A 16,790-nucleotide genomic window follows, 5' to 3' on the forward strand; every position below is an offset into this window, starting at 1 on the left:
GTTAAAATCCTTAATTTATTTATATTTAGATTATACATATATTGTCTATCTACTAGTGAAGTTGAATGGTTCTTAATGAGTCTACCACAACTCAACTCTTGCTGAGTGGACGACTCTGACATCATAAGCAACGAAGCCAGGATTGTGCCCTAAGTGAATTTGGTGAAATGGATACCTTCAAGGTCTAGCCAAAAAGATTTCAGCATAAAGCTCATGCTCCCACATTGAATAAATAAAACAACTTTGTGAATGAAGATCCCTCCATTAAAACATAAATAAACTATATCTATTAGAAGTACAGTGACCGTCCAAAAAATGTGCTTGGGAGGCAGGGTCGACCGTCAATCAAACGGGAAACAAATTGCTGATTTTGTCGAATACTTTATGTTTTCCCCTCCATAGCATTACGGACTAGGTCTATGGTTAAAAGAAGAAACAAGTTGTACGTCCCTTTCTAAACCCTACTTAATTGAAGAAAATGGCCAAAAACGAATTTGTGAAGGGCGAGCATTTCTAAGCGGGAAAGAGATTCCAAAACGAACGTATATCTTTTGCGGAAACCACAATTAATAATAAGCTAAATGACAAAATCTAGAGTCTTTTTAAATACGCAGCAGGAAAGTACGTTTTGTCTTTTCGTACCATAAATGCGAAATTAACTAATCAACAAGAATCATTCACGCGTATGCCATAAAATATTATAACGCCATTATTCTCGGTAACCATATTTCTTAGAATTTGGGTAATACGTGTGGACCCAATATTTACGCGTTTTTATAGTTGACGCGGATTTGACTTAAGATTCAATCTTGTCTTTACTACAATTAATTGAATGAAAATAATAATAAATTATATAATACTGTGGTCATACATTAACAAAAATCTGATTTAATATATATTATATTTTAAAAATTTAATATGAATTAATACATATAATATTTTTTAAAGTTTTAAATGTTTTTTTTTCATTTTAATTTCTTTTTTATAAAGTTAGTATAATACTTCATGCTGTGAAGTTAAAATTTTAGATTTAAATAATAGAGTGCTCAAATAAACTGTTTTAAAATTTTAAGTGTAATTGATGTATCATTTGAAAATATGGAAGTTATGATACACAATTACTAAGTCTTTTTGTTTATTTTATATAATATTAAATTTTTTCTTAAATTATATAATATTAAAAGTTTATTTAATTATGTAATATAAATAATATTAAGATTATCATATAACTACATAAGCTAATTATATAATAATTGTTTAACTTATATATATTTTTATATTGAACCATAATGTATATAATTATATCTAATAATGTGATTGAGTGGTTATAATAACGCTTGTCATATCATGATGTCACTTGGTAGCATGAAATGGTGAATGCGAGTGACAAAGAATTAAAAGAGCTCATATTACATTATTATCATTACTATATCAATGACAAAAGATATGGTATTATTTCATAACACTTCAACTTTAATGAAGGATGGGAGATAACATGTGAGGTAGGTGTGCTCATGATGAAGTGGTCCTTAATTTTATTTATGTTACTCTTAAAGGGAGATGTGATCCAATTTTGAGAACCATAAAGGCATTACAATGACAGTGGGATTGGAATGTGGTAGATGAAAGGTTAGCAGTGTCAATAGACCATAGGAGGAAATTGATATTGAAATGGAAGCTATCCTTGATGTTGATAGATTGAGCATTAGCAAGGTGTCTAAGCACATTTGCAAATTATCTCAAAAGTGAATTGATGAATCCTAATTGGCATGTATGGAGGCTATGTTTCTAGGGTCTAGTTAAGGAGGTTGATGGGGATGACTATGTTGTATCCATGAAGCTATGTTGAAGATGATTATGGAACTTGATCAATCCATTAGCAAAACAATTATCTTTGACATTGCATAATGACTATCTAGTGCTACAAAGTTATTTTTCTTGCATGAGGATTCAAAGTGTATTAGGGATCAAGCAAAGGTTCACATGGACAATTTGGTGGAGCATTTTTGTGTAATAATGAAGAACTAGTGCAAATCATTCAAATTTTTGTTTGTTATAAGTCATTTACATTTAAAATTTTGTATTGAAATGAAGGTTGATGATGTTAAATGTTGTGAGGAGGACAATCTCGATGAGCCTCAACCTACAATATAATCTTCACATATGGTAGGTCTCTTATGCAATATGTAAAGCATATATAAGTTAAGGTATATTACACAAAAGTGAAGGAAAACTCTATATGCTTTGTCGTTTGGTCTGTTTAATGGCTTAAGCTAGATGGGAGTGAAAATCCTCAATTTTGTGATATTATTCTTACTTTAGTGTTGAGGGAAGCAAACTTTTTTCTCCTTTGTAATATAGTTATGAATAGTCTGGAATGGCCATGAAAAAATTGTATGTGTGTGTCTATGTGTGTGTGTGTATGTATATGTATGTTTATCATGTAAAGTTTTACCATTTATCATTAGGTCACAGATCTTACAGTGGACATTTTGTATGCTTTTCTTGCCCTAGAAGGCAACCCTATTTTATGAGGGCATTGTGTTAATGTTATGTATGATGATGTATTTTGAGTGTTTGATAGTTGTTGAGTTGCATCTGGGTCTCTATTGGTGGTACTCCTGTGAGAAGTTTTATCTCCAAGTATATTGTAATATATTAGGTGGCTTTTGGAGTGTGGAGTTTTTCTCCCGAAAGGGTTTTCCCTACGTAAATCTCTCAAGGTTAGTGTAGGTACTTGTTAAGTAACTTAACTTCCTTTCACCCCCCTCATCAGAAGGGTGTGTTTTGATGGAAGAGATTTGGTCTTTGATGCCCTAGCACATCATTTTTAGAGTTGTCATTCTTTAGCAAGTTTTGAAGGTGAGATTCAACCATCAAGTTCAAATTTGCATAATCTACAACAAGATGTTTTCATGTTGTGTGAGGTGAAATATGACAATGACAAACTATTGTAAAACCCTAATGATCCAACCACAAGAAGAACCCTAGTTCTACAATAAAGTATTCACCATACACCAATGAAGAAACCTAAGAACATGCAAATCAATAAATGAAACAATAATACCATTCATATGCCGAGTAGGGTTTGATCTCCATTGTCTCCTATCTCCTTTGATCTTAATTGATATATTTGCTCTCATATTTTTGTATTATGCACAAGAGCTCAACAAGGAACGGATTGTGGTTGTGAAGTCGCTTGATTGCATAAAGATTGTTGGATAAATTAACTAGTTGATTAGGCTGGATAAGGATGAGGGAATCCTCTTATATAGAAGATACTTTAGAAAGTGGAGGGATAAGATTAAGAGGTGAAAGAATAAATGGTCAGCTAGGATTAAAGAGTAGGTAGCAGAAATAATAAAATATGAAGGAGGTAGGTAAAGGGAAATTAAGAGATAAATGACATGTGTCATGAAGAGAAAAAGTTAATGAATTAGTTAAATAAATAAAAATTTATTTAATTAACAGAGGAAGTGAGAGCAATTAGATAAATAAAATATTTATTTAATTTAGGGAAAAGACAATTTAAATAAATAAAAATATTTATTTAAATAAGGAAAGGCTAAAAGAGGATAAATGAATTAATTAAATAAATAAAAATCTATTTAATTAATAGAATGCTTAGGATAAAATAATTAAATAAATAAATAAAAATTTAAGCTAGGACAATTTTAGGTGTCTACACATGTTACTGAACATAATTGAAGATTAAAACAAAAAGGACAAGTGGAATAGACCTAGCACTAGTTTTTTGGTAGGTTTTAAGACATTTATGGGGTGTTTGTGTTTAAATGTGCATACTCTTAATCATCTCTATCATAGAAAATAAAAGGAAATCAGTGTAAATCATTTCTAAAAAATTTGGACAAATTTAGAGTGTTTTTCTATAACTTTTGTATACTCAAAATTTTATTTAAATTAGAAAAAAAAAAGTAGAACAATAATCTAAATCTAAATTTGAATTTATTGAAGTATTTCTTATTTGCAAATAAAATATTGCTATGATCCATGTAGGTATACTATGTTCCTTCATTTGCTAGTTATAATGTTTGCTCTTGAGCTCTACACTGGTCTATTTGGGTACTAGTGTCTCTTCATGAGTCCTATGCCTCTTTTATTTCAACATTATATGTTGGTATTGCTATGTAGTTGTTTATGCCCAATTCAATATTTGTACTAGATACCACTAAAGAATTTTGTGCACATAGTTTGGAAGATATGGTTGATATCAAATGGAGTACAAATTGAACATCATGCATATCTATAGTGTCATGAATTGTATACCCTTTACAATTTCACACTCTATTTGGGCCTTTGCTTTAGCGTGTCCTTTCTTGGGTCATTTCACGCCTATTTGGGCCTTATCACATCATATTATTGTCATATGTCAAGATTGACACCAAATCATATGTCCTAGACCCTGGTACTTTGCCACTACCTTTTCTAGTCCCTTTTTGAGTGGACGGGTGCCTCCCTCCAAAAGGGCCCCAAGTTTGAATGTGTGCAAGTGTCAATTCCCACCATGTGTGGTCCAATCTCGATATTTTCGTTTGATCATTAGAAGTGAACCTAAATTAGGAAATACCTTAAAAACCCTATATAAGACAATCTTTTATCGTTCACAAATCCTAATTCACAAGTTACAAGTTACAATCTAAGCATTCATAATTCCGTCATCAAGAGCACGACGGCGGCGGCGGCAACGGTGACGATGACGATGACGATGACGATGACGGTGACGGTGACGGTGACGGTGATGATGACGTTGACGGTGATGGTGATGATGATGACGATGACGATGACGATGACGATGATGTTGATGGATGTATTAGAATATTTAATTATATTTCAGTCACCTATTAGTTAATTAATGTTTAAGCTTTATTTAGTATTTAGCTTTTTCTTTTTACTTAATTAGTTTTTAAGTTGTTCACTTTAATCGACTTGTTCTTAATTTAGAACGTCGTCCTTGTAATCTCTTTATATACGTTTGTATATTGTTAAATAGATTATCTGATTATTGAATCATTCATTCAATTTATTTTTCATGGTATCAAAGCGGGTCGATGGGATTCTTTAAAGTTTGGCGAATTTTTTAATAAAAATTCATGGCCTTCTTTCTGGAATATTTTCCAGATTTTTTTTATTGTTTTTTTTATAAAAAAGCGATTTTGCTTTTTTGAAGGCTTTTTCAGGCTTTCGAGGGTTTCTTGTTCGTGGGCAAATTTCTTTGTGTTGGGCAGCAGTTCATGTTTTTTTTAGGGTTCTAGAGATTTTCAAGCCTGCAACCTGGAGGTTTTTTTTTTTGCAGATTGAAAATTTTCTTAGGGTTTTTGCAATATTTGACTAAGGTTTTAACCTTTTAGTTCAAGTCAAAATTTTATTCCAGTTGTAGATTCTTGGTGGGTTTTTCGAGACCTCAACTGGGTCGACGTCAGATTTTTCTGAGTGCATCGTTTTCTATGCCTCAATTTTTGAGTCGTCGAATCTGCATTTTGATTTCAGATTTTTGGTGGTTTTTTTTAAAGCTTTTCTAGGTTGGTCTCAGATTTTCCTAGGTGCCTCATTTTCCATGCCTCAAATTTTCCGCCGGCAAATTTGCCTTGGAATTTGAAAACAGTCAGCGATTTCTGCTAATTCTGTGAAAGTTGGGAATTTTGGTGTCTTTTGGGCGTCGTTTATGTTTTACATCTGACCTAGGGTTTCTGCCCCTTTTTTTGCATTTTTTCTGGAAAAAAATGGTCAATATTTTTCTGGTTTTTTTACAAAAAAATCTGAGGTATTTTTTTATTTTCTACAAATTATTTTTTATTTTTTGATTATTTTCAAGAAAAATTTCAATTTTTAAGTTTGCAGAAAATTTTAATTTTTGGGTTTCTTCCAAACCTTGAAATTTGCACCTTGGAATTCGTGCCAGAATTTTCCTCCAGGGTTTCAGATTTTTTATGCAGCTGCTTCTATTCTAATTTTTGAATCAGATTCTTCTGTCTCATGCTTTCACTAGGTTGACCTCGTTCAACCTCCATTTTCGTGATGGCATCTTTATCCATCATCATGTTGGAACACAGTCAAAAGTTCAACAGTTGCCACAACACCTGGAAACAGTGCATGTTCACGATATCTGAATATCATTGCCTTGCTCAAATTGATTTAGGCCAGACCTCGTCCTACAGGTCCCAGGGCTTTCACATTTTTTTTCCTCAAAAATTGTTCGCAGGGTTTAGAATTTTTTCCTAAAAAATTATTATCTATCATCTACAAAGCTTGCGTGGATTTTCTGATTTTTCGCCATAAGAAATCATGGGAGGGTTTTGCTTGATTTTTTTTCTCAAAAATCGGGGTTTTACCACGTGATGTTGTATGGTGTTTTCTTGCATAATGTCTAATTTTTTACTACATGATGTTTGGTGTCTTACCACGTGGTGTTTTGGGTCTTGCCATGCGAAGTTTCAGGGTTTTGTTTGATTTTTTTCACAAAAATCGTTTTAAGGGTTTTTACCATTTTTTCCACAAAAATGATGATTTGTATCTTCAGTTTTGGAGGGTTTGCCGATTTTTCCTCAAAATCATGGTTTCAGGTTTCAGTTTGGTTACCCAACGTCAAGTTGGATGGATTCTGGTATTCCTGGTCATTAACACTTTTCAAATCCAGGGAGGGTCTCCACCGCAGTAGAGTGTTCTTTTCATTTGTGATCAAAAGACATACAGTGTCTTCTGTAGGGTAGTTAGTAGATAGAATGACCATTAAGGGAGGGTATTAGAATATTTAATTATATTTTAGTCACCTATATTTAGTTCCTTGTATAATGGTCATTTAGCTTTTTAGTTAATTAGCTTTTAAGCTTTATTTAGCATTTAACTTTTTCTTTTTAGTTAATTAGTTTTTAAGTAGTTCACTTTAAATGACTTGTTCTTAATTTAGAATTTCATCCTTGTAATATCTTTATATACGTTTGTATATTGTTGAATAGATTATCCGATTATTGAATCATTCATTCAATTTATTTTTCAGGATGACGATGACAATGACAATGACGATGACGACGGCAAGTGATGAGGATGACGATGACGACTGATGATGATGTTGATGGATGACGATTGATGATTGTGACGGTGACAATGACGATGAGGATGACGATGACGATGACGATGACGATGATGGTGAGGATGAGGATGAGGATGGTGGTGGTGGTGGTGAATGATAATTGAAAGTGATATGAATAGAGGGATTTTGTATTTTCAAGTGATGAATAAAGTATGGGATCAATGACTGTCCAGACGATGACGAGTGATGATGATGTTGATGGATGATGAGTGATGACGATGACGGTGACGGTGACAATGATGATGAGGATGACGGTGACGGTGAGGATGAGGATGAGGATGAGGATGAGGATGAGGATGGTGGTGGTCGTGGTCGTGGTGAATGATAATTGAAAGTGATATGAATAGAGGGATTTTGTATTTTCAAGTGATGAATAAAGTATGGGATCAATGAGTGTCCAAATAAGATAAAAAAAAAAATATGCTAGCACTATGTATTTAGGACCTCCACACAAAGTGGTGTAAAACAAGAAGGAAAAGCATGCTTGGGTAATAAACTTTTCTGTGCTACAAATATAAAGAAGAAAATTTGATCCATAAATTATAGACTAAGTCATGTTTATCTAAATATGTCATTATATATGACCTATTATTGTTATATGTTTTTCAAATTTGCAATTTATATATAAAAATACTTATTTAAAAGTCATAAATCTAATAGTTTTAAAAATAAATAAATGTTATTTTATTGCCTTATTATAGACACCCATTTCTATCCACTTGATTAAATGAATATTTAATATTTATTTACTTATTTAACCATCGTTCAACTATTAATTAAATTAATATTTAATTAATTCATCCTATCTATTTTCTTCTGTTAATTAGATAAATTATTTGATTTATTTGATTTAATTCACTTAACCATATTCTGACAATTAATTAAAGAAATAAAGCATATTTGTTTAATTGACCCCCCTCTCACATTTAAATAAATCAACATTTATTTAAATCCCATCTCTCACATTTAAATAAATAATTATTTACTTAAATTCTTAAATCCCTCACCCACTTGCACTTTCTAGAAAATGCAACTTGCAAGATAAACCTCCTTATAATCATGTAAAAACCCCTATTATTAGCCTAATACCCTTTAATGGTTTGCACATTCCTAAACCAAAGGTTAACCCAAAACCCATCAACTCAAACTTTTAAATGACTTCCTTTAAAGTTTTCAAGCCTTTAATAGTTTCCTTCTAGAGTCTTCAAACCTTTAATGGCTTCTTTTAAAGTCTTCAAGCCTTTAATGGCTTCCTTTAAAGTCTTTAAGTCTTTAATGGTTTCCTTCTAAAGTCTAATTAAGTCTTTAATGGCTTCTTTCAAAGTCTTCAAGCCTTTAATGGCTTCCTTCTAGGGTCCTCTTAAGCCTTTAATGGCTTCCTTCAAGTCTTCAAGCATTTAATGCTTTGTCCCCCTCTCATCTCAAGCCTCCCCTTGTTTACACTTGTCAAAATGTGATTGGCTTAAAAAAGAGCACATGGATTGAGGATCAACACTTCTTCAAGCAATCCTAACCCTTCCTCAAACAATTCAATCTCGACTCTTCATTTGCCCATTTTTCCTATATATAGAGCTCATTCCTTCATTATTAAAGAGATACAAGAGTCATCCATGCATTGTTAGTTTGCTTAGAATTTGAATGTTTTGTAGGAAGTCTTTGTATTATGTTTTAGGTCTTCCATTAGTTGGAATTGATATTTAACATTAATACTCCATTCACATCTTCAAGCATTCAATACTTCACATAATCAACCATCTCCCATCCTCCATTTGACATCCCTATGTGTTAGTGCTCCAACTGAGGGCATACTTCACATAGCAGCATGATCTTGGAGAGGAGGAGGACAAAGAAGAGTCATGACATAGGGAGCATCATGGGGAAGTAATTTTGTTTATTTATTTCCTAACTAACCCCTTCTTGCTAATATTCTTTGATAATGCTTTGAATGGATTTGTCTTCATGTTTTGCTTATGGTTGAAAGTTCGTTACTAACATGAATTCCTATTGGTTTTTACTGACCTCCATTTTCATAGCATTTCACTTATAATATCATAAATAATGGACCCAATAAGCTATTGATCATTGATATTTTTTGTATTGATAAAAAACATTGAGGGGGTCACAATCGAACCTAGACTCCATCATTATCTTCCAATGGATCTTGACACAAGACCTTAGGTGCCATAACTATGAGAAATTTCTACTAAGTCACTCTCATATCTAAATATAGGTAAAACTATATACCTATATTCTAAAATATATATACATAAAATAATGCAGAGAGATATGTCGAGAGATGTCACATAATTGTCTTGCATGTTTATTAGTTGTCAAGAAGGACATGGAGTTGAATAATGTTGCACTCTTTCACTCTCATTAAAGATGTAACAATTTCATATACTTAGAGATAAGTGGCAATGATTCTATTTTATTCAGAGTAATAAAATAATACTTATAGAGAAACTAAAACATGCATGCATTTACTTGTCATCTACGCGTCAAATTTATTCAAAATCATTTTTTTGTTTACAGATATTTGTATGTCATTGTAGATGCTTCTCGGTATAATAAACACACCTTATATTAAACACTTGTACATCTAACCATTGTTAATTAAACCTAGAAACAAGGAGTTGTGATTAAAACAACGATTTAGATCTAAGTAAACCTAGACTAAGAAATAAAATAGCTAAGCAACATAACATAAGTACATCCATAGCATGATGTAAACTTTTATTACCAAAAATAATTTTATGCTTTCCTATGTGGCATACAATCATAACTTGTGCATGCATGTATTCATAGCTTGGCATTTTGAAAGATTGAAACACGTGTCTTATGTGATTAAGGTGTTACAAATTCAAATACCTAAGAGTATGTCATTCAATGCATTAAGCTATCAGGCTATCAAACATGAAATGGATTACTAACATATACGAAGATATGCTAAATTATTTTAGATCTTTAAAAATGAATTAGATTAATATAAAATCGAGAAATAAAAATTTGTAAACTAGGAAATCACAAGAGTGAAGGAGAATGACGGTGTGCCCTTGCAGATGTTATTTGATTGAATTTTAAAACTATGGAAGAAATACTAAAGATGGTTGGAGGACAAGGCTTGTAAATTTTGAGCCTTTAAGAGTTATGCAAGATAAATTACATGGACCTAGGTGCTACTATAGACACTTAGATCAATCCTAGGTAGTTTTGTAGACACTTGTGCCAATATTGGGTGAATTACGTTTCAACCATAAAAAATAAATCCTTGGAAAGATTAGAGGTGTATGCTCTTATGTAGGGTGATTGTATTGTGTGCAAAGTATTACAACTACCAATGAACGTTGAGAAGTTATTTATTTTTGGGTAGCATGGGTTTGTGTAATAGGAGATGGAAAATGACACTAATATAATAGGGAGAGGGAATTGTGGGTCTACAACAAGGGTGTGGATAAGGGATTTGGAAATAATAGAATCTTGGAGGAGACATAGATCTAAAACCGTAGTTTCAGGCTTATATAAGAAACGCTTGTTATAAAAAGTTTATAGAGAATTTATATAGTACACATAATAATTCAAAATGGGGAAAAAGGGTTTTTACATGTCCATATTAATTTTACATTGATTGTTTGTGAGAGAATTGGAGAAACACTAGGTTAGGGCTTTCAAGGTCCAAAAAGTAGGTTGATTTAGAATCTAGCATTCTTGTAATTTTTATCATACATAATACCTAGATGCATTTTATCTTGATATTGAATTTTGACTTGACTTTCAAGGTAGTTGTTTCTTAGCTTCAAGATGGGTCTAGTTGTAGCATAAAACATATCAGTGACAATTTAAGGCCAAGAAATAGGTGAAATGAGTCAAAATTTGCTACAAGAATGGACACTGAACTAGGTGTAGAAATGCAAGTTGGGGATTAAAAATATAGTCTTTCAATTTCATACTATGTTTTGTGCTTGTTTTCGTATCAATTCTTTAGTGTTTCCCTAGGTTCATTTTAGCCCTTCCATTAACCTTTTTTTCTCCTATTTGTGACAATGTCGTATTCCATGTTTTTTTTTTTCAACCTTTATGTTATCCTTTTGATTCCCAGTGCCTTGTCATTTTAGAGTTTAAATTATCTAGACAATATCAAAATGTGGGAATGTCCCATTATAGTTTCTCATTTAGACCGGTTATTTTTATCGTTTCACCACTTATCACCTTCTCAAGTCAATGGTAATAGCTTAAGATGAATCCAAATGGCTTGTCAACTCCTTTCTTTAGCCTCTCTTCTCACTTTTTGATGTAATATTTTAATGAATCACTTTTTCCCTATAATGTTTGCTCTTTTATACTCCCGCAAGCTCTCACATAGCTCTCTCAAGAATTCTACAACACTCTTCTAGCATTCTCCTTCAACTCTCTTGTCTCCTTGGCTTCATTGAGCCTTTCTAGGTGATAATTCTCTTTGATTATTCTTGTCATTATTTTCTCTATGATTTTAATTGTTATTGCAACTTTTATCATTCCTAGACACACTTGGGATAGGAGTACCCATACATAATATTACCATTCCAAAACACACTTGGTATAGGAGCACACACACAATATTTCATTTTATCTATCTTGGCTATTATGAAGGTAGAATTAACAAAGTAGGGTTTGACCTCAAAGGAAAACCCCCAAGCAACCCAAATAATTTTCTTCTCTCTTATGCTTATAGGTATTTTTAGAGCAAGTACTTTCATATTTTTTGTTCTTCTTTATTTTATATTATATATAATATATAAATCTTGTTCTTTATTATATTTCTTTATCTATTTAACTATTATGTATATTTTTGGTACACTCTTATCTGCTCGAACAAATTTGTGTGAATTGTTAGATTAGATTTTGACATTCTTAGATTTTTTTTCATTTGTCTAGTTGCATGGATGACAACATGTAGTGCAAACATCCACACAATGCACTTTCATCTTGGATAGTGTTCTCCACCTTTTAACACAGACTTCCTTATTTTATGTTATTTAATTTTTGAAATTAATTTATGAATTTTATACTTTCTATTTTAGTAAATTAGCATTTTCATTCCCAACCTATATTAATATAAATTTAAATTTAAAATAGATTAATATTTGCCTTTAATATTTTTGTGAATCCATCTTTGTACACTTAAAAACCTTTTTAAACACATTCTTTTTAGAAATGAAAGAAATTCTTCCCCCAAAAAAATTTCCATTATTTTTTGGGGCACTACTTGAAATGTTTTTCCATAATCCTATAGGAGAGATATAGTATCCTTAATTTTGTCTACAATTTTCTTTAACTCCTTCCTTTCTTTTAAAATGGACATCTTGTCTTCTTCCTTTTCATCTCTTTCTAGTTTTTGTCGAAAGGTTCAAGATATTCCATTATATGCATGTAAAGCCAATTTACCTCTTCCTATGTCACTCTCATCTTTTGATCCCTTTCCTAAAGTTCATTAGATTTTAGGGATGTTTTAGTAGAATGATATGAAATCATAGATCACTTTATTAGCATTACTCTACTCACTTTTCATTCCAATGCTCTCACGTCTAATGGTGAAGTATGGTTGTCCATGAAGACTCTCACCTCACATTTAATCATTTATGGATAGATGTTGAGTGTATTATTCTTGTTTTGTCTCTTACATCATAAATTCCTTGAAAAGACAATCATTTACAAATTTGGTTTAATCATTGTTACTATACTTATCCCATCTACTAAGGAGATGTAGTATAATTCCAATAATGCTCAAAATATTTCTTCTGTTCCTAAAATCATTGTTCTTATATCCCTTGCTTTATATTCACCTTCTCTTCCCATGATAATTGTTTAGGGTATTCTTGATAGCCCAAAAATTCTACTTTTCTCACTCATGTTCTTCAACATATGTAGTGTAATGTGCCTATGGATATTGATTACCATTTAACACTTGGAAAAAAAATTAGGGTGTTCTTATCCCTATTTCCCTTCCTCAACCATCCTACTATTCCACCACGTCTCATCATATTTTTATGGAGAGTACCAAGGAGTATGATCTTATTAAGTAGATATAGACTATATGAGCTAAGATCTCTCTTTGTCAAGATGACCCCACAACGCAACAGTTAGTTGCAAGCCTCCTACATGGGAGGTCTTGGGTTTGAGTCTACTCGACTTGTTCTTAGCTCTAGGGAAAAGCTTAAAAATACCGCTTCGGCTGTGACTTATCAAAAAAAGAAAAAGATCTCTCTTTGACACCTAATACAAACTTTACCGTCTTATCATAGTGCATTTCAATTAGAATTACCAAATTTACCTATATAATCTTCCACAAACCCACAAATGTAGCCACTATTGTATTAAGTCATTCATTATAATTCTATTGCTATCATTTTTTATTGTCTAAGCTCACTTTTGTTGAAGTTCATAAGTAAAACGATGCTCTTCTTGATTATTGTTAACTTACAAATTCAACTCGGATTAAGTGAAACTTCATTGATAATGGTTTTGATGTTAATGTCTATAGTTTATACCTCAATTTCTTTAATACTGATGTTTCTTCTATTTCTTAATTATATTTTACCATCATAATTTATGATAATGCGGATCACTTGAATCTAAGAAATATTACAATTTGCATTACCTACAATGTTAAGCCTCATTACATTACCTACTTATGTTCATGTTATTTTAGGGACTCTTGGTTATAATCTTCTTCTTAGTAGATCGTGGATCCACACCAAGCATAGTTTTATCTATCCTCCATTAGTTTCTAATTTTTTTCCAAGCAATCATTAGCTTTTGGATGAAACCTTGAGGATTGGTTAATAGAGAAATATCGAGTTGCATGGAAAATGAAATTGGCAACATTCTTATGTTTCAAAGTAGAAGAACCATTACTGTTGACTATGAGGTCATTTGGACCCCCCAAAAATGCCATATTTATAGTCATCTCAAGAAATCTAATAGAATAATCAATAAAAACTAGATAATAAACCCTAAAGGACCAAATTGTGTCTCAATATAGTCAAACCCTACCTCTACACACATGAAGTAATACAACAAAACTAAAGCATGGAGACACTCAACACAAATTAAACAATAAAGATCATCTAATTAAAGTAAATAATCAAGATTAATCAAATAATTAAATTATTTAATTAATTTAAATCGAAGAGGATTGATTGATTAAATGATTTAGATGGAAATTAAATAATTAGTTTGAAATGAAAAAGAGGAATATTGACTTAGAAGAAAGAAATTAGATGGAAATTAAATAATTAGTTTGAAATGAAAAAGAGAAATATTGACTTAGAAGAAAGAAATTAGATTAATTCAATAATTAAAATTATTTAATTAATATGGAAGAATAATTAGCAACATTGACGTAATGCAAAAAGGGGGACACTTTTGGGTGTCTACATTAAACATTGGTAAGATTATATGCATAGATTTTTCAGAGTAAGAGCATAGAGTGCATGCTAATAGATTTTTGACCAATAAAAAATAGGATTCAAGATTGTGAGTTGTATGATTAGAGTTAAAGTTCAATATTGCAAATATGAAAATTAAAATTGTGAACACAATGTCAACCTTAAACAAAAGACAGTTCATATTTTAATCCATCAAAACCCTTTCAATATAAATTCAATAAAAATATTTATTATTACAATAAAGAAAAATCCTTCTACATCTATATTAATATATTTTTAATACTTATTAAAACTCAAATTTGTATTTAAATTACTTAAATTATATATTCCTTTATCTTATATTTTGTAAAACTTTTATGTAAATTTGATTTACATCAATCTATAAAGGTTGATTTATATATCATTCTATAAGACCTAATTTACACTACTAGCGTTCCAATTCTTGTGATAGAAGTTGTTGATTTAATACCCCAATACTCGTTGATTTAATGTACAACCTTTGTATAACATTGCACCAATAGTTGTATGAAATATACCATTTGTTGTGAAAAGTAACCAATCATGTGATGCCACATCAGCTACACAAGTATTAGGGCCTTTTTGCACACCTATTGGTCTCACTTTTTTGGGGGGCTGTTTTGGATACCTTGACAAAAAACATGCTGCTGTGGCATCATATTTGATGATGTGGCCCTAAAACCTTAGTTATAAGCAGGCGACTTGCCAAGTAAGTAGTTGTAAAAAAATCAGAGTGATTTGAAATTACTACATAGAATTTTGAGAAATGCGAAGTTAAGGTGCAAAACTAGTAGATCCTTTCTCCTATATGACTCTCAAATCATTACAAGAACATGATGCGTGGAGAACATGATGCGTGGAGGCTAGAATTGCGGACCGTACAATTAACAATCACAAGAGTTTCAATAGATCACGATATATGTACCGGCCATGGCGACCCTAACTTTGTCTTTCCTGTCAAACTTCTCCACTTCGAAATTAATGTGATATGCACTTTTTGGTATGTACTTTTTGGTTTGATTTTGACGGGTTTTTTTAATTTGATTGTTTATTTTTTATTAATATTTTCTAAGAAATAATTTAATTGTATAAACATTTGTGTTTTTAATATAATTTTAGTGGGGCCCACCCTTTGCCTGATTGTATCTTCAAAAATTCAAACTTTCTATATATATTTATTGAAAACTGTTTTTTACTAAATAAAAGCCGAGCAAGCTAATATCAGGCAATGAAGATAAACAGAAGAAAAAAAAGCATAACAAAGAAATAATAATAAATCAATATCAGTACATCTGTATTAATTTTTGATCAGTCATCTCGTTAACTCTGTATAAATATCTTTCAATATATTAAAAACTGCAAATATAACTGAAAGATGCCTTTGTATCAGTGTATTTGAACACTCCCTACAAAATACTCTTTCTCTGAAGTAAAAACAAAAGATTACTGTAAGACAGAACAAAAGATAACTTTAAAACAGAACAAAAGATTACTATAAAACAGGGCGCTTAAACAAATCTAATAAATGAAGAACAATAAATTTTAAGAGTAGATTTAACAGAAATCTGATAAATGAAGAACAATAAATTTGAAAAATAGATTTAACAGAAATCTGATAAATGAAGAACAATAAAATTTTTAGAGTACATTTAAAAGAAAGAATTGTGCACCTTGTTTATGCTTCGGATCTGCTCGATTTCTTTTCGTTTTTCCAAATCGGCAATGTAGCGAAACCTCCTTTTGCTATTCTTCACAACAGAGCAGAGGTCTCGCCATCTCTGTAGAGCAGCTTTGCTCGAATGCTTCGCTTCCACTCCGAAATTTTTACTCAGATATTTCTCCATTGTTGCGGCAGACCAAGTTTGGAATGAAAAGGGTTACTTCTGCTATTATCTTCTCCCTCTTCTTGTTTTTAAAATTTGGGGTTCCTATCTTTTTCGCTATTGGTCCATGTGAGCGGTTGCGTACATTGGACACTTGTCCTCCGTCGTCTTCGGCGAAGCTTCGGGGAAGACGATACTTAGAAGTTTTTGAACCATTTTGGAGATATTCAAGGGAAACGTATGCAATTTGAAATACAGATCAATAGTGGAGAATTTCTCCAATTCTATAGGAAAGAATCCTGAAAGCTGTCATCCATCACACAAAAAACCCTATTCGGACACTAGTAGATTGGGCTGCCACTTGTGCAATTTTGTCTTGCTATTCTATTATTAGTGGCCTGCACAATATGGATGTTA

The 16,790-nt window shown here is 31.6% G+C and overlaps 1 protein-coding gene across 1 annotated transcript in view; it reads right to left on the reverse strand.

The window, feature by feature from the left end:
• Positions 1-16,437, reverse strand: part of LOC131048386 (calcium-transporting ATPase 2, plasma membrane-type) — an 82,160-nt gene extending 65,723 nt beyond the window's left edge. Inside the window, exon 1 of the mRNA XM_057982333.2 lies at positions 16,221-16,437. Coding sequence (XP_057838316.2) covers positions 16,221-16,394 — 174 coding nt within the window. The 5' untranslated portion in view covers positions 16,395-16,437. The remainder of the gene's footprint in view (positions 1-16,220) is intronic.
• Positions 16,438-16,790: the final 353 nt, after the last annotated feature.

The sequence above is a fragment of the Cryptomeria japonica genome, chromosome 8, assembly GCF_030272615.1.
Source record: "Cryptomeria japonica chromosome 8, Sugi_1.0, whole genome shotgun sequence".
Lineage (NCBI taxonomy): Eukaryota > Viridiplantae > Streptophyta > Pinopsida > Cupressales > Cupressaceae > Cryptomeria > Cryptomeria japonica.